The 22,557-nt window shown below is 39.8% G+C and overlaps 1 protein-coding gene across 2 annotated transcripts in view; it reads left to right on the top strand.

The window, feature by feature from the left end:
- Positions 1-428: 428 nt before the first annotated feature.
- Positions 429-22,557, top strand: part of CFAP95 (cilia and flagella associated protein 95) — an 83,823-nt gene continuing 61,694 nt past the window's right edge. For both annotated transcript variants that reach the window (XM_069474129.1, XM_069474128.1), the window contains exon 1: positions 429-629. In XM_069474129.1, the coding sequence (XP_069330230.1) occupies positions 487-629 (143 nt within the window). In that variant the 5' untranslated portion in view covers positions 429-486. The remainder of the gene's footprint in view (positions 630-22,557) is intronic.

The following is a 22,557-nucleotide window of genomic DNA, read 5'->3' as shown; positions in this document are numbered from 1 at the left end:
GCTGTATAGAAATGATATAATTTGGGAGTTTAAAGGGGCGTTCTCACGCTCCCTTTTAGTCAAACTTAAGTAACTTGTAAGCAGAGTGACAACAGATGATCGTGAAAAGAACATCTGCAAGGACAGCACGACCAGACCCGCTCCGGACTCAGGGACTTTGCCTCAGAGCAACCCACCCAGCGCTTCTAGGAGCAGGCTGGTGGACAGGTGAGACTACAGCTCCCAGGATGCAGTGCCTCCTTCCACCATCTCTGCAGCCCCGCCTCTGCCGTCTGGGAAATGTAGTTTTCTATTAGTAACTGCACCGTCTGGAAACCAGGGATGTTAGGTCAGAGGGCTCCGCCCCTCCATTGACCACACCCCCTTCGTAGACCGCCCCGCCCCAGGTTGCTTAGGAGATGAGGGACGCCGAATCTTGGTACTTGCAGTCCTGCGGGGCAGGACAGGTGCCGAGGGAAATCTGAGGTCTGTACCTCGAAGGCGGCCATGGACAGCTCCTACCAGGAGTGGTGCGACAGTAATCAATACTGCTTGGAGATTGGACCCACGGACTTGCTGGAGCGCAAGGGCTCCCTGACCCTCCGCTCCCACCACAAGAAATACTCCAAGCCCGTGTTGGTGTATTCCTGGTGAGCGAGCTCCCCTCACTTCCCGGTGCTAGGGGAGAGAGGGGACGGGAAGGGATGGGAAAAGGAAAGGAAAGGATAGTACTAGAAAGCGGACAGGAGTGGAGAGGAAAGAGGAAACAGGAGACTGAGAAAAGAGGGGGAGAAGAGTAGAGAAAGAAAGGAAAAGAGAAGAAAGAGGTGACAAAAAAAAAAAAAGGTGAGACGAGAGAGAATCGGGATGGGGGAGAAGAGAGAAAAGAAAAGGAAGGGAAACAGAATGTGGAAGGAGATGGAGAGGGTGGGAGTGAGAATTGGAGCAACCAGGAGGCGGTAGGAGAGCCCTCCAGGAGCAGCTCCCTAACACACACGGGGACCTGCTACAGCCAAGTCCCCGGCCATTTGAGGTTTCAGATCATCCATGCAGGGAAAGGAGTTGGAGGTGCTTTCAGAGGCCTGGAAATTAGGTCTCGGATGGAGACAAGTACTTCATAAAAGGCATCTGGAGGCCAGGGGCACAGCAGGAGGGAGATGTCTGCTCAGAGGACCAGTTTTCGGAGCTGCCATTTCTTGGGGAGAGGGGTGCACACCCAGTGATTTGAAAGAGGTCCCTGAGTATCCTCTAGGCTACTCACTAGGATGCAAACTGGCATCTCCCATATGGTAAGAATCGCATAGTTTGGTGTGTGCTGTGTTTACGTTTTTTAATTAGTTGGCCGCATTTAAAACTAGGAGATTTACATAAAAATCCAGGTTTGTGTCTTCTCTTGAAAAGTTGAAAGGCTTAGAAAGAGAGGATTTTATTCCTTCTGGTAACTATGAATGTACCCGAGCTGAGCACTGGCTGCTCCTTAACATGAGCCCTGTTCTCCCCCGAGTGACTTCACTCGTAGTTCTGGAAGCATTTGGTTTACTTCCTGTGCTTTAGGTCTTGGGCTTGGAATTCACTTAGATATTGTCTTCTTTTATTAAATATCACAGTGACCAATAGCAACCCCATGACATATAACTGGGAGGAAAGTGGAGACTTTTAGAGCAGCTAGAATTCTTTCCTTTCGGTTAACTTCCGTGGCTACACAGTTCACAATAATTACTTTTGGGGTATTTGGAATATTTGAGTGGGAAGAAAGAAAGAAATGAGAGGAAGTCACAAATCTTGTTTATTTTATACTTTTGCTTTTGAAAGCAAATGAATGATTTTGTCTCTAGACCTAAGGCTAAGCCCTACTTGGTCCCATTTATACATGTAATGTCTGTGAGACCTGCAGTTTCTGTCTTTCAAACTTTCTAAAGCCTATTCTCCACTTTCCCACAAGCTTACTTTCCTACTTTTACTTCCCTAAAACAGACTCTGTCTACTTTGAACTCAGTGTGAGAAGTTATATAGATTTGGAATCCAAAGCTACACTGGGAAACAGAAAATCCTCTTTTAGCTCATGGCCCTCAAGCAAAACACTTAGCTCTTCTATGGCTCTGTCACTCCATAGGGATTTGTGTCATAATATAAATCACCACTAGAAGTTATTGTTAAAGAACAAAACCCTTTGCAAAGGGGCAATGCGTCTGCTCTCTTCTGCACTACCATTGCTTTGAAAAGTGCCTTGTGAACATCATAGACATCCATAGCAAAACCACAGAAGAATAAATGAGGAAGTGAGGAATCTGGTGAGGAGAAAAGGGCAGTGGAGCGCTGTATGTCACTGCAGCTATAGCTGAAAATATAGGGGGTTCTCATGCCACTGGTTTTGGAAGGAAGGTTTGGGAGCAGGAAGACTCAAATTCAACTCAACAATTTTTGTCTCATGCACTTTGCTACATGTTGGGGACACAGAGATTAAAAAAAAAAAAACAACCCAGCTTTGATGAGGTAATTTGTGTAAAGCATTTAACATGATTCCCGGAAAATGGTATGTGGTCAATAATATATGGTAGCTAATACTATTTATTTAGTACAACATAGTGGTTAAAAGCTTGGGCTCTAGGACTGAATTCCAAGTCTTCTGCTATGTGCTGTGGCAAGTGACTTGGTTGCTCTGTGTCTCTGTTTCTGAAACTGTAAAATGGGGATGATAGGATTATTGTAATATTAAATGAGATATAGTATGTGAATCACCCTTTAACATATAGCCTGGCACATACTAAGCACCGTAGAAGTTATCTGTATATACTAGGACATGGTCATTGACATCAAGGAATTCCACAGGCCAGTAGAGGAGAATAATAATGTCAATAAATTCAGTATAATCTGATTTGTGCAAAACAGAGATGATTATAAGAAGAAAAGGTAACAGGAAGTGAGGTGGTTAGTGTGTGTTTGTGTGTGTGTGTGTGTGTGTGTGTGTGTGGTTTCCTGAGTGGGGTTTTGAACTAAGAATAGGTGCTCCAGAGGTGGACAAAAGAGAACAGGCAGTGGAATAGTAAGAAGCAGCACCACAGGAAATAGAAATAGTTCTCTATAGTTGACAAATACAGTTGGCCCTCATTATTTGTGGATTCTGAATTTGTAAATTCACCTACTTGCTAAAATGTATTTGTAACTCAGAATCGATATGTGAGGCACTTTTGTGGTCATTCACAGACATGTGCAGAGCACCAAAAAGGGCAAAAAATATTGAGTCGCCCAAAGCACACATTCCCAACTGAGGTCAAAGTGACACTCTGCCTTTTGATTCAGCTCTCGTATTATAAACAAGCGTCCTTTTCATGGTCTATTTAATGCTGTGGTGTTTGCATTTTTGTGCTTTTTATTGATGATATTATTGTTAAAATGGCCCCCAAGCATCATGCCAAGTGCCAGAAGGTTGTGACATGCCTTACAGAGAAAATACGTGTGCTAGAAAAGTTTCATTCAGATATAAATTATAGTACTGTTGGCAGTGAATTCAATGTTAATGAATCAACAATATATATTAAATAAGATGTCTTTAAACAGAAACACGTATAAAATAAGGCTATATATTGATTGGTTGACAAAAATTTTGTGACCAGAGGCTCATGGGAACATAACCCTGTATTTCCTCTAGGAGCAATGACTTAGTATTTGCTAATTTGCTAATTGTGGCAAATTTACAGAACATGAAAATAACAAGAATCAGCTGTAAAATGTGAGAAACACTCGCATTTTCTGAGCTGACTCCCAAGCTGGCGTCCTTGTTTTTCTTCCATACTCAACCAGTCACCAAGATCTCTGACCTAAAAAGCTGCATAAAATTCAGATTGTGCAAATGTCTAAATGAATGATATCATTGATTATTTTGTTTTTATGCATTTTGGTCATAATTGTTAGTTTTATGTTGGCTTACTTTATGATACATTAAAATTTTCATCAAATTTTAATATCTTTTATTAGTGATTTATTATTTAATTGAGTATCTATAAATATATATTAATGTCTATAAATATTCCATCTGTGTGGCTCCCCAATTGAATATTTGATCAATTAAGTGACTGTACCTATAGGTACAAAATAAAATCTGTAACTGGAAGAAATTCTGATTTACCTCTGATCATATAGTTCAAATGTTTGGATTTTTCCAGTGTTTCTCTTTGTCTGGTACATGATACAAGTCTGACCTCACTACTCATATTAAAAACAGTTGTGTATAGTAGACACGATAAAGTAACATACCAGAATGGTTGTTAGGGGATATCTCTGGTCCATTACAGGGATAAGACATTGCCAGAGAGCCATCTCTTCCTTGAAGCTAGAGTGGCATGTCACCCTCATCACACCTTGATGCTTCTGAGTGAGAGATGCCTTTTGTAGAAATTATCTTTCCCTACTCATCCCTGTAGCATTTATGGACCCATATAATCAGATGATTTCATTAGAAATTCTGAGTTAAGGGGAGATTTTTTTCTTAAGGTATCTTCTCACTCACTAGAATAATGGAATACTAAGAACCAGAACAATTTAGACTTGCCTTTAATAAATTCTCTTATGTGAGGTTAATTCTTATATTCATTCATTCATTCTCATCTTTTCCTTGGTCAAATTGACATCTGGTAACAAATGATAATAATTTAAAGCAAAAAAAAATTCATATGGATCTCCATGGAAACAGTTCCTGCTCTGGTCTCTATGGTGACACTTAGTTTTAAGGACTCAGGTTAATTTTATGTGTTTGTGATTTTAATTACTTTTTCTTTCCTGCCTAAGCCCCAAATTAAAGAGCCTGGGAGTTTTACTCCCCACCCCCTCCACCCCCCACCCTTGCCATAGGAAGAAACCAGAAAGATAAAGGGAAAAAAAGGGGAAAAAAATATAGTGGTAATTGTGGGGTAGGAAACTCTATGATTTTAAAGATTTTTACACAAAATCATTTGGGCAGGAGTAATAAATTAGAACTAGAATCAAAGAAAAAAGCTAATCTTTCCATGAAGTTCTTCAGCCTTCCACCCTCTTATGCTATTTGGACAGGGAGTTCATGTGTATTTAAGGTACGCCACAGTCAGAGAAGAAACCAGTTCCAAAGCACCAGAATATCATTACTGTAATTAAATAGAAAACACAATGTCTGAATTTTCTAATTTGCTGTATCATTCTTCCTGTATTAAGATTGTCTTGGGTTTAATTTTTAACCTCAAAGGATTTAGAGTCACTCATATATCACTGAGGACCAAGCTAGAGTTATGTAGCTCTTTCCTAGCTAGCAATCCCATCTCCTTATATCTTCAACACACGTTCAAGGGCCGGGCGCGGTGGCTCACGCCTGTAATCCTAGCACTCTGGGAGGCCGAGGTGGGCGGATCGTTTGAGCTCAGGAGTTCGAGACCAGCCTGAGCAAGAGCGAGACCCCACCTCTACTAAAAATAGAAAGAAATTATATGGACAGCTAAAAATATATGTAGAAAAAATTAGCCGGGCATGGTGGCGCATGCCTGTAGTCCCAGCTACTCGGGAGGCTGAGACAGGAGGATCGCTTGAGCTCAGGAGTTTGAGGTTGCTGTGAGCTAGGCTGACGCCACGGCACTCACTCTAGCCTGGGCAACAGAGTGAGACTCTGTCTCAAAAAAAAAAAAAAAAAAAAAAAAAAAAAAAAACACACGTTCAAGAACTAGGATAAAAATGCAAAGGAAAAAAAAAAAAAAAAAAACCCTTGGTAACCACGTGCTGTATACTGCCCCTTTGCTGAAATTCACAAGGGCTTCCCTTCCATCAAGTCTTCATCCTTTTACTTTTAAGATAGGCTCAGGCCCTGAATTGAAAGCTTATTAATTGTCAATTTGGGTACATTTAAAACAAGTCTGGTTATGTGGTTTCCATGTATACAGCATAGAATTTGAAGAGGGAAGGGAGGGAAGAAGCTTTAAAGGGGCTTTTTTGGTGAATAGTGAGAAAGGAAGAGGGCAAGCCTTGGGACAAAGGATAAGAATATAGTAGGTGCTTAATTACTGTTTAACAAATAAGTGAACAAATGAGCAGGTAGAAAGAACACAGACAAAAACCCCAAAGACACTGCAGGCTGGGACCCTTTATGTATACATTCATGAGGCCCTGAGGTAAAAGACTAGAGCATGGCACAAATCCATAATAAAATCAGGGCTGACTTTTGCAGCCATGACCCCAGTGCAACAGGACAACATGGAAGCATGTTTAGTCACCTCTGTATAAGAGAGCTTGGAAGGGTATAACCCGTTAGACTTCTGTTAAAATGATACAGAATTTTAAAATGGGAGCTAAACTTGTGCTGTTCCTAGTTGCAGTGCATGCTATACCAACAGGGACTGACAGGAGATTTTGAGTTAATGTAGGGACAAATGATACGTGCACTTTAAAGAGATATTTTTAACTCATGCTTAAAAAAATTCCAAATTATAATGCCATGTGGGCATTTAAGATGATGTAACAGTAGACTAAGGACATGGAAATATATTCACTAGCTAGTGGGTAGCAGAATTAAAAATTTTCATACAACTCAGATGCATATATAAAATTTATTTTCTAAAACTGATCCTCATAACTTTTCAACTGCTGATTACTGGAGAAAAATTCGAACATGCCAATTAAAGCTTATCTCTGCCTCTTTGAGTCTTTGAGTTTAAACAGCTTGTTTTAGGTTAAAATAGTCTCTTTCAGAACAGCACTTACTCTTTCTGAGACCTTCCTCCTCCACCTTCTCCTTCCCCGAGTGTCATCTGTATGTGTATGGGGGACTGAGGTTATGTGGTGTTTTGATGGGGGTGGGAGAAGGAGGCCTCTAGATCTACGTGTGAGTCCTTGTTCTTGCCCACCTCATCCTGGTCCAGCCGCTGTGCCTCCTGCTGGTGCGTTTGTGCCTAATCCTGTTGGTTTGTTGAGGACTTGTGTCTCTGCTTACAGACTCAGTCCCACTTTGGTTCTTGCAGATCCCTGTGTCAAGGTCGTCCCCCGCCCAGCCCCTGACATAGGCTGGTCACCCCACAGCCACAGTGGTAGGGGCACATCGTCCCTCAACAAGGTGGCCTGTAGCTGGCCCAGTGACACGCAAGCCAGCTTCCATCTAAATGCCCTGTAGAGGAGTGTATGCCCTGGTTTGCCTGGGACAGTTGATTGCTATTGGCCTGATACTTACCAAAAGCCCCTCTTTCCGCTTTCTAAAGTGCCCTTCTTCAGAAGATAAATTATAAAGTCACCCTCCCTGTGGTGTCTTTGGGATCTTCTGGTTCTCATTGTTGATAGAAGCTTAAGGAATTTAGAAGACCACTTATTTTCCAGCAACGCCTGGTTTTGAGAAAGATGTCTCACTCGGGACTCAAAGATTTCATTTTGTCAGTCAGAAGGTAATCAGCAATGTTTTGTTTTTCTTCAGATTTCTGCTGAAACAGTCCTTATTCTTCTCAAGGGAAATGTGCGTGTCTCTGATTGATCAGAGCAAAAGTTATTAGGTTATTTTAATGGAGGTTCAGGACAAAAAAGTACAAAGATTAATATTTGAAAATATAATCTTATTATATTAAGTTTTTAAAAAAGCAGCATGCACTGGAATTCCTTCTGGTTAAAAATATGTGTCTATATTTATTAAAAAGAGACTGAAAAGATAGTCAGCATGCAACACAAAATATTTATTACTGGGTGAATTATTTATCCTTTTTTCCCCCTCTGTGCTAATTCTACATTTTACGTAATAAACATATACTATTGTCATAATAAGAATAAAGTAAAATTGCATAAAAGTTTTGATATCATTTTCTACAGCTTTCCCTCTGAAGCAAATATTCTCTAAATGATCAGAATTTAGACACAATATACTGCATCTCTTTCTGAGTCTGAGTCACCCTTCATGGTTTATTATGAGTCTTTTAAAAATATCTTTTTAATTGCTAGTTTATGTTGGGTAAAAAGGACAATGCTATTCACATTCACTTGGTTTAACCACCCTTTCATTCTTGTCTGTGTTCTATAATGGTAGATCCTACGCCACGGTTATTTTTAATCTAGTCCTACGTTCTTATTCCTCAACATACGCACAGTACCTACAAATGCTTTTGAATGTAGTAGTTCTGAGGAGGAAGCACCTTATTTTCTATTTTTTCAAGACAAAGTCCAGGAGACCCTCCTGCTTTTGCCTTAACTACATTTTCCTTTCATTGCTATTCTCTTATATGAAATTTTAATCAAGTGCTTTTTCTGAAAACCAATGGTTATAGAATTGTCGTGCCATGACCTTTCGTTAAAGGTTTGCTCAACTGGCATTTACAAAAATAAAACAGTTTTGGGTGCAAGATGCCCCCTGGCAAGGCAGAATACACAGAGCAGGCATCTCCCCACGCGGGCACACTGGATTAGAAAAGATCATTGCTGTATACGAGTACTCTGCCTCAGGCCAACCCGGACCCTTCTGAACCTCTCCTAATTGGGCCATGGGAGCCACCAGAGGCCCCTCCTTGTTGTAATGCTGCTGTAGTCTTTCCTCTCACAGATAGTCTCAAGTACTTTTTCACCCAGCTTTCTTTCTTTCACCTCACTGGCAATCTCGTTCTAGGTAAGCATGTCGGGGTTGAGGGAGAAGTTAGAAGAATGTGGGACTTAGTGATATTTTGATAAGGAGAGCTTCACACCGAGATACCCAAACTGAGGGTTCAGAGTTTTCATAGAACTAGAACTGGTGTTGTTAGAAAAACTTCTCTGAGTTTCCCTGGGAATCCATCCCCATTGGTACCATCTTCTGGGTGTACTGGTCAGAAAGAACTCTTTTGGTTGCAAGTAACAGATACCCAGCTTGCGTTAGCCTAAGCAAACAAAATGAATTAATTCATGATATTGCTGGATGGTTGATTACCAGATAAGAAGGGCAGGGGTAGAGCTGGACCTTAGGAACAGCTGGAACAAGGGATGCAAACGGTACCAGGTCTTGCTTCTTTTCTCTTCTCTCCTCTTTGTGGGTTTGCTTCGTCTTATCATGGAAGACTATGGGAAACTGTAGCTGCACTTCTGGAATTATACCTTACATCTTCATCCCACAAAGAAAGATTGACTTTAAGGTATTTCCAGTTCTGAATTAAAACATTCCAGGTCAGATGTCTGTCCTTGGGGCCAAGTATCTGTTTGGGGCCATCTGACTGGGCAAAGTCGAAGGGAAACATGGCAGCTCTCCAAGAGCCATGGAGCAAGGTAAACATTCCCAGGAGAAAGGAGTGCTGGCTGGCAGTCCTAGAGAGAGCTAATGCAGTGGAGAAGGAATTCCACATTCTGAACACCCAGTTTTATAGCAAACATTTAGAACATAACTCATTAATACATAGGAGATTTCCTGAATTTGATGTTATTTTTGACTTTAAACTCCCCCTCTCCTGCCAACCTGCACCTACCTAATGCAGTTTTTAAAAATTGACCTTAGATGGCCAGAAAAAACAGAAATCTTATGTAGAAATTAGGTGTACGTATGTTTGCGGTGCTTTGAAAAAGTTATGAATAAATTTGAGTACTATGTTACTGTTTTTGATGGACACTAATCTTTACTCTGTTTCCTTTATTTCATTTGGAAATATAATTATATTTTAATTGTTATTAGTCACACTATGGGGTTTTTTGTTTCGTTTTGTTTTGTTGAGACAGGGTCTTGCTCTGTCACCCCAGGTAGAGTGCAGTAGTGTCATTATAGCTCACTGCAACCTCAAACTTCTGGGCTCAAGTGATCCTCCTGCCTCAGCCTCCCAAGTAGTTCAGACTACAGGTGTGCACCACCAAGCCTGGCTAACTTTTTCTATTTTTCATAAAAATGAGGTCTCACTCTTGCTCAGGCTGGTCTTGAAGTCAAACCTCAAGCAATCTTCCCATCTCAGCCTCTCAGAATGCTAGGATTACAGGCTGTATTTTCTTTATTTTGATTTAACTAAGTTATGATGCATTAACAAAGATAATTAATTGTCCGAAACATGGTAATATTTTTTGGTAAGCTATTAGATCTCCAATCAGATTGTTCCAGGTTCAATGAAATGGAAGAATTAACATAATGCCATTTATTTATTGCAAAGTAAATTTCATTGCAAAGAATTTAGCTTCCTTTTATAGAAAATGATAGGAAGAGTATTTTGGAATTAAAATATAGGACTAAATGACTTGTCACACTTTTTTAAACACTTGGAAAAAACTCTGAATTGCTCAGCAAGGAAACACAAGCATTAAATAAGCTTTAAAAAAAAAAAAATCACTTTTTCCCCCTTATCTTCTTTCTAGGTAAGGAGCTCTTTTTTGAATGGCATTCATTAAAAATATATTTATTGAGTGATTGCTATGTTGCAGGCACTCTGCTGGGCTGGGTGTTTGACAGTGACGAAGACATCCTCCTTGCCTTTTGGAGGTCAGAGGTTACTGTGAGAGGAGTGGGAAGGGCTACTGGGCAATTACAACACGTGATGTGTACTATGATTAGGGGTAAGCAGCGTACTCTAGAAGCATCCAGAAGGAACATTTAGCTTAGGCCTATTGGACCAGGAAAATTTTCAAGAGGAGGCTCACTTAGCCTCTAGGATTCACAAGGTGAACTTAAATATGGGACACTAGTTTTCAGCTAAGGGCAGTACTACCACTCCCGCAAGTCTTTAGAAACGTGTGGGCATTTTTTGTTGCATAATGGCTGGTATCTCATGATGTAGGGTGTGTGACTGTAATAATTGTGACTCAGTCCTAAGGGTGGCCATAATATCTTAACAGCATTTATCCATCTATCTATATGATGCCCAATTTACATATCCATAAACCTACAGCCAGATGGGGAGAACAGTAGAGCTAACATGTGTCTAGTGTGAATATATTAAAGTTAGCTAGGTTGCATATGGCCATTCATAGAAAGATGTGGACAGTGACACCCCTAATAAATCCAGTCACAGAAAGGGCATTCCCTACTCATTATACAAGGATCCTGAGCTTTCAGAACTTAGTGGCACCTGCTCTCCCTGTAGGGCTGCATGCCCATAAAGCAACCAGTGAGCCATCACAGGCAGTCTCCTAGAGGTGAGGATGCTGTGACCTCCCACCCAGACCTCAAACAAGCAAATACGTTTTGTCTGAATTATAAAAAAGTTTAGTCTGGATAGATTGCATGATTTTTTACTTGAGATTTTTCTTTGAATGTCAAACAATCTTATGATAAATGTAAGTAATTTGGAAAGGCTACCTCTGGGTGGTTCTACTATGTCAAAGCCAGTGTGGTGAATGCAATGTGACTTAGTCTGCCCCAGCACCTGCCGGTGTAGCTCTGACAGATGAGCAGGACAAGGCATGTCAAATGTCCTGCTAGACATTCAGGCAGAAATAAGAATTTTTTTTTCTCACTATAAAACCATCTGGGCCTAGTAGGGATAACTTGAGGGATAACTCTTTGCTCTTTGACAACTTTCTCTATTTCTTCCTTAGAAATTGTCTGTTTAGACTTCTTGCCACTACTAGGGGCAATTTTGGGAAATAGTTTTTCTTAGAAAGTTATATATGTCATCCTCTTTCCAAATATATTTGCATAGAGTTATGGAAAGTAGTCTTTAATCATTTAAAATGTTTTCTCCTATTTTGATGGTTATATCCTTTTTTTAACAACTTTACTAAGATATAATTCACATACCATAGAAATCATCCTTTTAAAGTGTACATAATTCAGTGACTTTTAGTATTCACAGAGCTGTGCATCCATTGCCACAACCAATTATAGAATGTTTTATTACCCCCCAAAATAAATCCTGCTCCCTGGGCTCTTACTCCCAAACTTCTCCCAGCCTGAAGCCCTTGAGCCCTAGGCAACCACTAATCAATTTTCTGTCTCTGTAGATTTGCCTGTTCTGGACATTTCACATAAATGGAATCATATAATGTATGGTTCTTTGTGACTTACATAATGTTTTCAGCATTCATCTGTGTTGTAACTTTTATCAGTATTTCATTTCTTTTTGTTGCTTAATAAATTGCATTGTATTATATCCTTCTATTTTGTTTGTATCTCCCTGCCCTTTTTCTTGATTTGTTAGGTAGGAGTTTGTCTATTTTGTTTACTTACTCATTTATTTCTTGGTTCTACTCTTTTTCTGTTTTCTAACTCAATTAATTCTGCTTTTATCTTGAATTATTCTACCATTCTGATTTCTTTTGGTTTGCTTTCTCTTTTTCTATGTTTTTGAATTAGATATTTCATTTATTTGTTTTCCTTGTTTCATGTTTAGTGATATAAGTACTTAACGCTTTACATGTTTCCCTATGTACTGCTTTAACTATATCCTATGGATTCTTATAAGTGGTGTGTTTTCATTTGACTGTATTTTTGAGAAATTCGGCAATTTAAGTTTGCACTGATCTTTCTCAAGAGTTGATAAAGTGTTTAAATATTTCTAGATTGAAAAAGGATTTTTTTTTTTTTTTTTTTTGAGACAGAGTCTGGCTCTGTTGCCTAGGCTAGAGTGCCGTGGCATCAGCCTAGCTCACAGCAACCTCAAACTCCTGGGCTCAAGCAATCCTACTGCCTCAGCCTCCCGAGTAGCTGGGACTATAGGCATATGCCACCATGCCTGGCTAATTTTTTCTCTATATATTTTTAGTTGTCTGGTTAATTTCTTTCTATTTTTTAGTAGAGGCGCAGGTCTCACTATTGCTCAGGCTGGTCTCGAACTCCTGACCTTGAGAGATCCTCCAGCCTTGGCCTCCCAGAGCGTTAGGAATACAGGCGTGAGCCACCACACCCGGCCCGAAAAAGGATCTTTTAAAAGATGTTATTAATTTCCAGTTTTAGTGCATGGCGGTCAGAGACTATCATTTATATTTTCCAATATATCAAGTATTTTTTTAAATTTTTATGAAAGTCTAATGCACATTTGAAGTTGTATTCTTTAGGCAGGTCATTAAATATTGCTTTCACTCTTCTTTCCACATGCAGTCTATGTTCACCCACTTCCCAAGGAAAATGACCAAATTCTATCTAGTCACAGGTCAAAAGTCCAGGATCTGCTCATGTTATGCCCCATAGTTTCTCTACCAAGTCTAGCTGTGGTTCCCATAAAGCAAAAAGACAAAATGTTTGTCCCTCCCCACATACCCAATGTACAGTTGATCTTTGAACAATGTAGGGGTTGGAGTACTGGCCCCTGCACAGTCAAAAATCCACATGTAACTTTCAACTCCCCCCAAAACTTAACTAGTAATAGCCTACTGTTGATCAGAAGTCTTACTGATAACACTCAATTAACATGTATTTTGTATATGCATATTGTATACTATATTCTCACAATGAAGTAATCTAGAGAAAAGAAAATTAAGAAAATCATAAGAAAGAGAAAATATATTTCTTATTCATTAAGTGCAAGTGGATCATCATAAAGGTCTTCATACTCATTGTCTTTGTGAAGAGGAGGCTGAGGAGGAGGAGGAGGAGGAGGAGGAGAAGAAAGACGAGGAGGAGGAAGAAGAGGGGTTGGTCTTGCTGTCTCAGGAGTGGCAGAAGCAGGAGAGGTGGAGGAGGTGGAAGGGGAGGCAGGAAAGACAGGTACACTCGGTGTAATTTTATTGAAAAAATCCACATATAAGTGGACCCGCACAGTTCAAACCATGTTGTTCAAGGGTCAATTACACAGTGGTGGGACTGGGACAGGATGACTGTAATGAGCACACCTGCTCTGAAAGAAGAAGGATGGTAGTGACAGAGCTGTCATATTGCCACAGTCATTCTTAAATCCTGACAAGCAAACATTGGTAGGGAGCCCTACACTGGTGTCAGGAATATTCTTTAATTGGGCCCTGATTCTGCCTGCTGGGAGCAGCTTACCTTTCCCACTGCTCTGTCTGGTCCTCGGCTCTGCCCTGTGTGTGATCTTTTCTTTCCCATTATTCTCCTTGGCCGCACCTGCTGTGGTGTTGGAACCTATGTCCTTCTGTGTTCAGCTCAATTGGTTCAGTTCCTGTTCCCAGATGTTTGGGAACCAAAGGATATTTTCAATATTGAACAGTTGAAGGATTTAAATATGCAGACTCCTGTCTTATTTGGAAGTATAACTTTCAAAAGCCAAGTTTCTTATTTGTTTGAATCCAGTTAGTTCCTACTGCTAGTAACCTCACACTCAATTCCTTCTAGTCAAAATTCTCAGATTTGCTATATTTCTTTACTTTTTCTCCTTAAAGCACCTTGAATATCACTTTGAGACTGCTGTGGTTACAGAAATCAGAAACCCTGGGATTTTCTGTTTGGCCATTTTCTTAATCAGAAATTTGCTCAGTTAAAGTTTATGAGAGACCGTTGTTTTGGACTAGCCTGCTGCACTAGGCCCAGCAGACCTAACCACCCAGAATGGAGTTGCTTGTGCTAAGTGCTACTGAACTTTGAAATGGGCCAATTTTTTTTTTTTTTTTTTAAACAGGAGATTCCAGTCAACCTGAATCAGTGTATTAAGGAAGTTGCCTCTGTTTTAACCCTGTAAGGAAAGGAACTTTTGAAATGACTGATCCACTTTTTGTTTTCAGTTTCTGCTTTTTTTTCCAGCCCTTTTCTGCTTATAAAGCCAAGCTCCTCTGCTCACCTCATTCTATTTCCTAGAGTGAGGTGTTGCCTGATTCTAGAATTACAAATAAAAGCCAATTAAGTCTTACAGTTTGTTGTAATCTTGTCTTTTGACTGTTCTAATGCAACTTAATTTACTGGGAGAGTTTGACAACAGGATGGACTTTGTTGCAAAGCTAAGCTTTAATACACCTTTGTCTCAAAAAAAGTTTTTCTCAGTTTTCTATCTTACTGTTTAGTATCTAAAAGTTGTCGGCTCTTCTAACATTTCAAGTCCTCAAATTTCTGGAATTTCTCATTTCCCTTTAATTTCTTCTTGCAAATCAGCCAATTATTTCCTGAATTCATCTCATTCTCTTTTTTAAATACCCTGGCAAAAATAGCCAATATCGATTCACACGCAGAACTAACAAACTGTTTTCCAATCTCTTTTCCAGTCTCACTAGGTACATGATCTGATGCCTCATTTACTGTGCGTATTAAATGTTTGGCTTTTCCAGTTTCCTATTCTGACTGGCTTTTAGTCAATGCCATATATTTTAGATTTTTGTTACAACAGCACTCACCCCACTTCTGATACTAATTTCTGTGTTAGACTAAGCTAGGATTAATCTGTGATATCAAATAGCCCCTAAATCACAGTGGCTTATCACACAAAGGTTTATTTCCTGCTCACACAAAGTCCGCTATAGGTTTCTGGTGGGGAGTGGGTGCTCCTCCCTCCACATAGATATTCTGGGACTCAGGCTGATTGGGGCTCCATCCTCTGGAAAGTCATTCCTTGCTTTGGCAGAGGAAGGGAGAATTGATAATTGTACAAGAGCTTTCACTGTTTTAGCCCAGAAGTGACACATATTACTTCTGCTCGTATTTATTTTATTGGTCAGAACTAACTGCAAGGGCTGGGCATTTTAACCTCTTGTATTCCCAGGAAAGAAGAAGTCGTGAGCACAATGTCTACCACAATTTTACAAGATTTTCTTGTAAAATTCCCATCCTAAGATGGGCTTTGGGGCTAGACTTTTGTCCCTCCATCCCTGAAGTCATTGAACCTTTAGCCCGAAGCCATTGCTTATGTACAATATTGGCAAACACCCTGAGGGCATTTGTGGGTTTGGTATTTTGAAATTTTGCTTACCCCTCTGGCTCTAGGCTTTTACCCAAAAATTGGCCTGGAACTCTCCACTGGATTTTCAGTTCTTAAATACTTTTAATGTATTGTAAATTTTAAAATATGTTTTATCTAACATTTTCCTTTGTTTTCAGTGACAAAGTTTATGTGCACAACCACAGGAAATGTAACGTGGTTGGTACTCTGAGAGGTCCCACCTCTGGGCAACCTCAGCCCTGAACCTTCTTGCCATGGCCTCTTGTGTGTGCCTCCACCCCACTTGGCCTCGACTAGCACTTGGCCGCTTTTGGTAGCCCTCGTACGTGATATAAGCTGGGGATTTTAACTCCTGGTTTTGCCCAAAATTAAGTTTGCTTTTAATTTTTCCATTTTTTGCTCTTAATTTTTCCATGTCCTTTGCTGCTTTTGAATGATTTCTAGAAAGAAAAGGGAAAAATGTGCATTTGTGTAACTATGTTTAGAATGGAAGTCTGTTTTAATTCTAGATTCTGTTCATGAAGAAAACCTTGTTATTGTTTCTAATGTAAATGAAACAAATTGTTCTGAAACCAAAGAAGCTTGTGTTATCTACTCAATATGCGTAGCTCATGGAAGCACAGAAGTGTGCATTAAAATGGGCCTTAAACTCACATAATATAATCTGTTGATGTTATTCTAAGTAATTAATTCCAATCATTTAAGCCAGTAATATTATGACTATAGAGATAGGAACTTACGCAGATAATCAGGTGTCTGTTTGCTTTTCATTTTAGAGGGAGGCAGACCGATCTCCATGCCATTCCATGCCAGATAGATTGTCAAGGTGTTTTTTGGACTATAGTAATTGCTAATGTATAATACACTTAAAAAACTCCCTCTCTTTTGTCCACCACTCAGAGTATCTTTAGCCAGCCAATACAAGCTGTTTCTGGAGGGGAGGATCAAAGAAACCCTAAGAAGTATCATAGGATTTGAAGATAACTGAGATCCAGTTTTCTAAACATAGGGTGACAGAATGTCCTCATCTTGGTTTAACCATGGCAGTTCTGTTTAAATAAAGTACTTAGCTCTTTATTTCACTCTACAAATGTCCCAGGTGGGATAATCAATTACAGGATCACCCTATTTAATGTATGTGTCTTCAGCTGTTTTCAAAATCATGTGTTTAGCAGTTACCAGACTAATAACATTTACTTAACATTTAAACTGTTTAAGATAGACAACCCCTCTGATTGCTATATTCCTTTTTGTATCCTTCCAATATTCTCCAAAGGTCCTCCTGTTTTTCAAGATTTTCTATGAAGAAAAGTCATAATAATGATTGGTCTTATTTACATGCCACTCAATATATGCTGAATGAAGAAAATTATTTCACTTAGCTGTCTCCATCAAATGGTTTTCTTTTGAGTACAGTTAAGCCTCAAATTTTGTGGTTTCATGGTTATAGATGCACAAATCACATACACTGTGAGACACTTTGAAAAACAAAGTCCCTCTTCATAAGTCTGAAGTGTCACCCTTTCCCCCAAGAGCATAAGATTTTCTTTATAATTCTGCAAATACGTCTAAAAGTCTTCATTTGTCAGTTTGATGGATATGCCACTAAACAACACTACCTTGGTATGTAAATCATTTGCCCATGAAATATTTAAAGAGGATTGTCAGATATCTCTTTGCAGTCTTTGGTTCTGTTGGTTTTATGCTTCTGATGTGTTAGGGGATATAGCTGCCTCTCAAGGGCAATTTTCTTTTAAAGTCCCAGAGAGCGGATGATTATAAAACCTAATAGAAAAGTAACTTTCTCTTCTCATTTGGGCTAGATTCATAACTGAAAATACAATAGCTGACGGTGTAGTTGTGAACTACATTAATAATTCTAAAATTCAAAATTAATATAGTCTGCCATCTGGAATCTTAACTAAACATTTGAAACATCCTTCAAATCTGCAAAGAAAATGTGTCTCTTGTCAAGTAACCAGAAGCTAGAATTCATCTCAGACTTTCATTGTTCTCATGTCAGATATTGCTCAGATTCTACCCCCTTTGCAATCAGTGTGATGCATATGTATGTTGAGAGTCTCCCATTCAGCAAGTAGGTTTATAATTCCTCTGGAGAGAAGTTAGTATTGCAAAGAACTAGCATCTCTATACGCATAATCACTCCTTCTTCACGTGTGCTTTTGCCGACTGAGCTGGGATACTCTTTATTTTTATGGACACGTTTGAAAGCTTTTGCTTTCAGCATTTATATTAAGGTGACAGTAACAAAATGTAAGAACATTCATTTAATCAATCAATCATTTAAGATTTAATGAGCATCTACAATGTGTCAGACTATGCTAGGCCCTGAGATCACAAAGACGAATAAAAAATAATCCCTGTGTCTAAGAAGCTCTCAGTCTAAGGGGAAGGCAGATACATTAATGGATAATTATAAAACTATGTGAACGGTGGGGCAATGATAAAGATACTGGTATCTTTGCAACCTCTCACTTTGCTTCCCCCATATAAACACATCATCACAGAAACCCTGCAGTGTAACCAGATCTTTCCTGTGAGAAGGATCCTATGACTTAACCCCATCCTGTTCTCCCTTGACAGGGAGCCGTGTCCCCCTGGCCTGGGACAGCCTGAGGGAGCTGCAGGCCCCTGCCTGACCCGCGGCTCTGGACTCCAAGCCTGCAGTTCAGTCCTGCAACTCACTTGAGGAATCGTATGTGTTTACTCGAGGGAGGCTCACAGATCCAATTCGGTGTGGAACCACCCAACTCTTTTGGCGAGAAACTCAAGCTCTCAAAAGGCCCCAGAAACAGATTCAGCAGGTCCCCTCGACAAGGCATGGCTTGGGAATACACTAGGGTAGGAAGAACAGGAGGATCTAGACGGTTCAGGTGATTGTAGGGTTTGGTGGCCAGAAGCCGTATACCAAATGGATAAGTCGGGCATTTGTCCAGAATGGGACCCGCTTGTGCTGGCCTTTGTCCTGCTGGTGCTGGACTTTGTTAACCTTAACCCTCTTTAAGTCATTCCAAGTAGCATTTTTGACAAGGTCACAGACCCAAGTTCCTTTTTATACAGTTTGCAGCTCGAATTCTGCCCTGTCAGCCCTCTCCCCATTCCTAATTCTATTCATAGTGTCAAAAGACAAAATTACAACAAATTTAGTTTAAAACCTATTGGCTTTTATTTGTGATTCTAGAATCTGGCAACACCTCATTCTATGAAACAGAGTGAGTGTTCCATTAGGCTGAGCAAAGGAGGTTGGCTCTGTGGACAGAAAAGGGCTGAAGAAAGCAGAAACAGATAACAAAAAGTGATTGGTCATTTCAAAGTTACTCTCCTTATTTCCTTATAGGATTAGAACAGAGAGGATTTCCTTATTACACTCTCTGACTAAGGTAGACTGTAATCTCCTGTTTTTTTTGTTTGTTTTCATTTTTTTAAACTGCTCTGTTTCAAAGTTCAGTGTGATTACATTGCACTTAGCACAAGTGACTCCATTCTGGGTGGTCTGGTCTGCTGGAGCCTAAAGCAGGAGGTTAAATCCAAAACAGTGGCCTGCCATAAACTTTGTTTAACAATTATCATGCTCTTTTTATCACAGAGGGTAGAGAAAACAAGTTTCATCTACTTATAATTAAGGACGTGTCACATGAGGATTTCTCATAGCAAGAAACAGCCATAGCATTCGGCTCCAGGCTTAACAGAGCAAGGTCCTCAGCAGAAGCAAGTCTGCCTCCCAAGGAAAGTTCTGGCGCTGCTGGCAGGAAGCCCTGTGGGCCCTCCACCCAGCAAGAATGTCAGCCTGTACTTGCACACCTGGCCTCAAAGGCACAGCTCCTCCTTCAGTCAGCAGCACGGAATACTTACACTCAAGTGTCTCTTTGGCCTTGAACTTGCCTGCTGACCAGCTCCTGTCAAATTCATGTCTAGGCAAATTAATATCTGCAAAAAACAGGCTATAGACTAGACCAGTGGTGATCAAGGATGACATATTTTACTAATCTGAAGTGATATATAAACTGTAAAGACAATGTAGCAAATTTTTCATATCGCTAAATATGTTCAGTTTGAAGAACTATGAGTTTTTTTTACTGATATTTGGTGTTAGAAGTCTTCTTATTAAAGGGAATAGACAATTATTTTATTTTGTATGTTCTTGTCAAAACAAAAAGTTGACATAAGTTGGTCCCACCATTTTGGGGAGAAGTTCGGCTGCTCCAGGAAACACTTAGGTTTGGGAACCACTGATCTAAGAGTCTGGGATGCAGCTGTTCTCTACAACTTTCTCAACCTCAGCACTATTGACATTGTGGGCAGGATATTTCTTTGTGGTGCGGGCCTGTCCTGCACATTGTAGAATGTTTAGCAGCCTCTACCCTGGCCTCTACCCGCTAGATGCCAGTGGCACTCTCCTCCCCGGTAGTAATAACCAAAAATGTCTCCAGACACTACCAAATGTCTGCATTGTCTGTGGGGTGGGGGTTGGGGACACAAATTGACCCCCTCCTCCAACCAGATTGAGAACCACTGGTCTAAAGCAATATTTTTTAAACTGTGACCTCAACTCATGAATGCTTTGTGAACTCAATGTAGTGGCTTGATAACCACATTTAAAAAAATAAAATATAAGAGAATAAAAAGTATCCAAATTCACATGAGGGTTAATATTGTTCTGCCAAATTGTTTCAATTTTATGGATGGAAATACATACACAAATTCTGGAATAAGATGTAACATTTTTCTTACTGGAGGCTGTGGTCAAAGAGTTGGAAAGTTACTGCTCTAGAGACATTCTAAATTTTATTTTATTATATTCATTCCTATTCTCATAAAGAATTTTTCATTGCAATAAATGACTAATCATGGCAAATTGGTGACTGTAAATAAATGCAGGTAGTAAGGAAAGTGAGGATATATAAAGTATATATATATTATTACACCTTGATTATTTATATATTTTTTTGGTATCACAAAGATGCTATAAGGCTCAGTCTTGACAAAGTATTTAAAAATACCCAACTATGGCATATTGTATATAGAAACAATATCATTACACATAACAATAGCTTGCATTTATATGTCACTTTTCACTTGAGACTCTTTTTTTTTTTAACGTTTATCCCAATTTTATTCTTTTTTTTTTTAATTTCAGCTCATTATGGGGGTACAAAAGTTCAGGTTATATATATTGCCTATGCCTCCCCATCCCCCCGAGTCTGAGCTATCACTTGAGACTCTTAATCCATTGGTTCATTTACATCCTCAGTGTGTGATTCTCAGTTCATCTCAGGGAAACTGAAGCACAGGCCAAACACCTGACATGATATAATCAAGTCAGGGAATTAATTTGCCCTCCTATTTCCTTTACAATGCCCTAATTATTTTAATATATTTTATATGTAGTAAATATGTATTTTATATATTTACTAAACAAATTTTATAATTTATTTTGTATTATATCTTTAACTATATTTCACATAGTATACTTTATACATTTTATAATTTTTAAGCATCTGTATTTCTCTCTGCTAGCCTGGCAACCTCTTGGAAGTAGGAGCAGATGTTTTGGGGCTGTGAATCTGTCAGAGCCTAGCAGGCTGAGGGCACACCATCTGTGGGCAGACGACAGGCATGAGGAATTGTCAATTACATTAGCTCAAAAAACAAACAAACAAACAAAAAAATTACATTAGCTCAGTTTCACAAAGAAACACCTTCCTTACTGATTCATGTTTTTAATGCTAGGCGTTTGGCTACTATCTAAGGTTGCTACAAGAAAAGGAACATATCTGCATCTTTTGTATGAATCTAGTTATAATAAAACTTATTCAAGATACATGGTAGGGTAATCAGGATCACATGCTGACCTTCATCGGGTCCTAAGTATCTTTGCCTCCATGGGCCCCTCCCTCCATTAAAAAAAACAGTTAAAAATGATAATTTATGACTGTGATGGTATTAAGGCAGGTATAATCCAAACCAGATTATATATTTTTTCTGATTTTAAAATAATTAAAATATTCATGTGAGCCCCTAGAAGTATTGAGTGCCCTGGGCACTGCGCCTTCTTCAGTGTCTAATAAAGAGGTGGGCACTGGGGGGTTAATACATTGAAATACTAACTGATACTTTCCCCCTCACTTGCATGTTCATAGGGAGGTACTGAGGTTTTACTGTCTTGGGGAAGAATGACCGAGCAGGCAACAAAAGAACCAAGTGTTTGCATTTGGAGTTCAAAAACTTGGGTTTTAGCATGAGCCCTACAAACTTGGAAGAATAGCCAGGCCACCCTGTCCCATAGTAAAGGAAGAATTCATGGGCAGGGAAAGGAGAAGGCCAGAAGAGAAGCTGAGAATATTTGGGTTGATCTGGGATCCCGAATTTAAATTAAGGTTTTGGGAAATACCAGAGTCATTGCCTCTTCCCTTCCTTCCCATTCCCAGGGTAGTGTCAGTGGAACCGTTGAAGGGTGGGGCTCCCTGTGTCCCTAAGTCCAGTGTGCTGGGGAGATGAAACACTTTCTGCCTGGTGGGTCAGGCAGATAACCCAAGGATGGTGTCTGGGTTTCCAGGAACCTTGGTGGAAAGGGAGGTTTTGGGTGGGCTACACAGTGGCACCCTTGTGGCAAAATGTCAATCCACCTAGGAGTCTGTGTGGCAAGACCAGGAGGTTAGAGACCTGCATGAACCCATAATGGAAGACCACCAGGGAATGAGGATGTTTCTGCAGATGTAAGCAGGAGAAACGATGATAACAGAGATGGATTCTCAGCACCATGGCACCACACAAGCCCCTGACAGCTGGAAAAAACCCAGAATTGACCAAGATCCAGGCTTTTCCACCTGGCAAAATGAGAGCTTGCAAGAGAAATTAAGTTCAACTACAG

Source organism: Eulemur rufifrons, chromosome 7 (genome assembly GCF_041146395.1).
Source record: "Eulemur rufifrons isolate Redbay chromosome 7, OSU_ERuf_1, whole genome shotgun sequence".
NCBI classification, from domain to species: Eukaryota; Metazoa; Chordata; class Mammalia; order Primates; family Lemuridae; genus Eulemur; species Eulemur rufifrons.
Note: the sequence above shows the minus strand (reverse complement) of the source record. Positions and strands in the feature narration are given on the sequence as shown.